Source organism: Akebia trifoliata, chromosome 15 (genome assembly GCF_017979445.1).
Source record: "Akebia trifoliata isolate Shusen 1 chromosome 15, ASM1797944v1, whole genome shotgun sequence".
Taxonomy (NCBI): domain Eukaryota; kingdom Viridiplantae; phylum Streptophyta; class Magnoliopsida; order Ranunculales; family Lardizabalaceae; genus Akebia; species Akebia trifoliata.
In genome coordinates, this window is record NC_141389.1 from 2023139 (window position 1) to 2028337 (window position 5199).

Genomic DNA, 5199 nt, shown 5'->3' on the forward strand with positions numbered 1-5199 from the left:
ACCATTTGAACAGTTACAGTTGAATTTTTTTTAAGTTCTCTAGTGGCAAAAACCAAAAAATCAATCTCAGCAAGTTTAATAATGAGTCAGGAGTTCATTATAAGTTTGTATGTTGACGACATGCTAATATTTGGGACAAATATAGAAGTGATAAATAGTGCAAAAAACGCTTTTAACACAACTTTGAAATGAAGATTTGGGCGGATGTCATCCTAGGAATAAAAAAAAATAAGGAACCCGGAAAGAATAACTTTGTCCCGGTCTCACTACATTGAGAAAGTGCTTAAGAAGTTTAATCAATTTGATTGTGATCCAGCTAAATCTCCTTATGATCACAGTAGTAATTTAAGAAAGCTCGGTGGAGCTAGTGTGCCTCAATTAATGTAATCCAAAGTTATTGGCAACCTCATTTATATATGAATTGCACCAGACCAGACATTGCATATGCAGTATTTAGACTGGGTAGATATACCAACAATCCTGGTTAAGAGCATTGGAATGCTCTAATTAGAGTGTTGAGGTATTTAAAATATACCTTAAATTTTGGAATTAGCTTTGGGAGATTTCCAGTTGTACTAGAGGGGTACAATGACGCAAATTCAATTTCAGATTCTAATGAGTCAAAGTCCACCAACGGATATGTATTTACTCTTAGAGGAAGTGCAGTGTCTTGGAAATCCACCAAGCAAACCTACATAGCCCAATTCACTATGGAATCAGAGTTTCTAACTTTAGATAAAGCTAGAGAAGAAGCAGAATGGCTAAGTGATGTAGGACGGTAAAGGAAGAATAGGAAATTTGGGAGGTTAGGGAATTTGATTTAGGATTTGTGTGACAAGAGGAAAAGTGTTTCCAAAATCCCAATTGGCTATTGAGATATAAAATGCAAAATTTTGTAAATTTCGATATTTTGGTTGGGTTTGAATAAGGGTTAAAGGAAAGGGAAATGATTAAGAGTTGAGGTTAGTAAGTTTCAAGAATCAAAAATCAAGAATTCAAGAATTCAAGAAAGTTAAATGAAAATAAAAAATAAAGAAAAATAAAGATTAGAAGAAAAAAAAAATAAGGGATAGAAGGATAAAGCCTTGGAATCACACCAAAGGTTTCTTGGAATCACACCAAGAACGGTGGAGAACTCACTTCACCCCATGAAAAAAATTCATTCTTTATTCATCAAATTCTTCGTTTAAAAAAAAAAACCAAAATACAATCTATATATAAAGAAAATAATCCAAGAATCATAATCAAACTAAAATACCAAATAAACAACCTAATTTTCGTAAGTTTCTCTCTCCTAATTTTTCAAACCTCATAAACTTATATAAAAGACATTTTAAAGTTACCAAACTACTCATAAATATTATACTAAGACCATGGGCCAATAAAACATAGAAATAAGTCAAAAAAAACATAAAAATAAAACCCCTAAAACAATTTAAAACTAAAAAATAACTAATCTAAAATAATCCCGAACACTAAAATAATAAATCTAAACTTAATTAAGTGAAAACCTAAATAATTACAAAATTTTCATCGGAACTCTTGACCGTTGACTTGATTTGCATTCCACATTAATAAAACATTTCTTAATGGATATACCATTGTGGCCAAAGCCAATTAAACGATATCAATTCATTGTGATAGTCAAACGTGTTATACCAAGAGCTCAAAATAACTATTATAGTGGGAAGTCTTGACACATTCGTCATAGCCATAACATTGTGAGACGGTTGTTTAGAGACTGGATCATTGCCATTGGCTTGGTGAAGTCAAAAGATAATTTGGTAAATCCTTTAACCAATGGATTGGCTAAAGAGCTAGTCTATAAAACATCAAAGGGGAATAGGGCAAAAGCCTATTGAAATTCAAATCACAATAATGGAAACCCAACCTAAGTGACTAAAGATCCCCAGAACTAGGCTCTATGGGAAAAACAAGTTGTTAGAGTGATTAGTAGAGGTACTACATTATCCCATCCCTATGACGTAGTACGACACATGTATAGATGAGAGGATGAGTTTGTTACTCTTAATGTTTTCTTAAGCTTGATGTCTAGTAGAGTGTTGTGATACAAAACATTCTTGATAGAAGCACCAATATGAGTGTGGAAGTGGACCGCTTTCGAAGAGAATTGTTGGCCAATTCTCTAAAGCACTTAAGAAAACCTGGGAATGGTAATGGCCGAAATAAACACAACCGAAGAACTTTATGATGACTAAGGAGAGTTGTACGTCTGTTGTTCATTGTTTCAATTTACATTATAAAGCTGCACAGTTCACTGGACAACCAGTAAACCCGATGGATTTACACTAAGCAAAGATTCAAGTCCATAGGAATCCGTTGCCCATTCATGCTTTCGAATGTACTCCAAATGTATTTTACTTCATATTTCATTCATGTGGGGATTATTATATTTTTTTAGGGTTTGATTGAAATATTCTTTTTTTCAATTTTACCCTTTGACTGGATCGTTGAGTTGTTAAGTTATTTAATATGGTGATCAATGTGTCCCACGTTGAGAGAGTCTTAAGCGAGTTTGACGACCTTGTTGGAGAGCCATTGAGTATGAAATCTCCTATATTTATTCACAGTTCCTCTTCCGTTTTAACACATAGCTACGAACAAAAAACCTATTCCGACCAGCCTCTTCTTCTATTTCTACGTTTTCTTCTAATTAATTTTTTTTTTATTCTACTATATACTAAGAGCTCCCGAAAATCTATTTCTCTATGCTGGTGAAAAATTCTAACCCGTTTGAATCCTAGGAGGGATATGGCAGGTACCTGACGGCACCCTAGAGCAAGGTGATAATTCCTTTAGGAAAACATGTATCGTGCGTGCCTCGGGACAGAGCTACTAATTGTTGCGTGGATTGCTTCTCAGTTTCTGTACAAGGTATATTTATTCTTATCTCGATATCTGAAGATTACAACATTGTTTGGCAAATCAGTGAGATCTTTCTTTTACATCGGTTAATTATTTATTTTCTTAATATTATTTAAATTGAATTAATTAATTGCATTCATATATTATTTTAACACTATCCATGTGTTTTGATTAATTAAGTTTGTACATTTCTTGCTCTCTCTTTTTCGTTCTCTTTTTTCGTCCCTTGGCAAATTCTGTAATTGTGGTGTGAGCCCAAACATATCATTCACGAACAAACTTACTGGTACAGATAGTGCAAATAGATACACATTATATAGGGGAAGCACCATATCGAAAAACCATTGCATTTCTACATCTTTTTTGTGAGGGTAAAATGATAGGTGTCGACACACAGTAAGCAGTTTTTAACAATATCAACTCAAAGGAGAAGGGGTGACGAGTGAAGACAGGTTGGTGACGAGTGAAGACAGGTTCTGAACCCAAATTAGTAAGAAACCATAGCATTTCTTTATTCTTTTCGCCGCAATTATCACTATTTTACTAATGGCATAAAGTTCAACTTATTTCCCTATTTTCGAATTCAAAATTTTCCCACAACACATAAAGCTGAAGAACATAATTTGACTAAAACAATTTGTCAAAAAAAATATATATATATATTGCAAGCTTCTCTAAATTATCCTCACATCCAAGTATCTAACTAACATCTCCATAAACAGTAACTAAAAAAAACAAATTTGAAGTTCCAAAGTTCACCAAATTTCAAGAGTTCATATTTTATTTGATGAACCAAAAAACAGAACAGAACAGAATAGATTCCTAATTCCCTAAATGAGATCAAATCCAAAGTCCAAAATGATCAAAACCCATCAAAGAAGAAACATAAACAATAAATGGGTCGAGCCCATATAACCTTATTTCCCTATTTTCGAATTCGAAATTTCCCCACAACACATAAAGCGAAAGAACATAATTTGACTAAAACAATTTGTTGAAAAAAAAAAATTGCAAGCTTCTCTGAATTATCCTCCCATCCAAGTATCTAACTAACATCTCCATAAACAGTAAGTTAAAAACACTGATTTTAAGTTCCAAAGTCACCACCTTTCAAGAGTTAACATCTTATTTGATGAACTAAAAGACATAACAAAACAGAACAGAACAGAACATCTTATCAACACAGATTCATAATTCATTAATTCCCCAAATGGATCAAAACCCATCAAAGAAAAACAAAAACATGAAATGGGTACCAATCAATCAGATTCATCAGTGGCCGTGAGAGCGATCTGTTGGTTCTCGAGGCGTTCTAGGGCTTTTTTGTGGGCCCAAGTTTCTAGGGTGAAATCTGGTTTGGCGTTGAGACCAACACCAAGGATGACTACAGTGAGGAAAGCTGTGACGTAGCAAGGGAGCTCCCAATCTTCCCATTTCCTTGGTTGGCCTGGTGGGGTTGGGGTTCGGGCTAAGAAGTATCCGTTAGGCCGGTCTTGATGGCCAGGGCTCGACCACCGGCTTGGACCGTCTCCTCCGCCTCCTCTGGTTCGAATCGAGGATTTGAACCGGCTTCGAAGCATTCCTGAAGCTGCAGCTAAAGCCTTTGAAGAAGACATGATTGATTGCTTGCAGAGAGACAGAGAAAGGGTAAAGCGATCTAAAATCTCAATTCGAAGCTATGGCTTTGTTTGGAGAGCTGCTATTGGCACCCCCCAAGTTTTACTTATTACAAGCCAATTAAAAGAGAAATACTAATGACACTCCAATTTTTACTTATTACACCCCTGTTTAAATATAAAAAATGATAAATTACCATTTCGTGAGCTGAATATGGCAAAATTTCGATTTGTTCATTTAATCCCAATATATGTTTTCTAGAGAATTCATCACTTTTATGACCAGCCATCTCACTGATAAAATACCAAAGATCTCATCGTTAAAAATATCGATGGTATTTGATTTTAACATTACTTGTTATCTCGCTAGTAATTTATCAACGAGATCGTTGATTATAAAAGTCACTTTAAAATTACCTATGATCTTGTTGGTAATTTGTCAATGAGGTCGATGATGGTAAAAGTGACAATTTCGCTAGAAAACATGTGTTTGGGAATTAAAATGAACAGTGTACACAAATCGAAATTTTGACATAAGTTGTGCACATTTACAAAAATTTCTCAAGAAAATAAGTGAATTATTGAGAATAAGTAAAAGTTAGGGTGCCAATAGAAGACCTCTATTTTTTGCTAGAATTTTTTTTACATTTTATTGCCACACTTATTAAAGCCTTTGGTGCAGTGATAGAAGCTCTTT

At 34.2% G+C, this 5199-nt stretch overlaps 1 protein-coding gene across 1 annotated transcript; it reads right to left on the bottom strand.

Annotated features, from left to right (window-relative positions):
* Nucleotides 1-3954: 3954 nt before the first annotated feature.
* On the bottom strand, nt 3955-4566 carry LOC147383856 (uncharacterized). The gene has a single exon (XM_086426370.1). It carries the CDS (start codon nt 4500-4502, stop codon nt 4146-4148), a length of 357 nt encoding a protein of 118 aa, XP_086282496.1. The 5' UTR covers nt 4503-4566; the 3' UTR covers nt 3955-4145.
* Nucleotides 4567-5199: the final 633 nt, after the last annotated feature.

Bases quoted from the DNA above. Each gene is read 5' to 3' on its own strand.
- LOC147383856 (XM_086426370.1), bottom strand. From the start codon at position 4,502: ATGTCTTCTTCAAAGGCTTTAGCTGCAGCTTCAGGAATGCTTCGAAGC.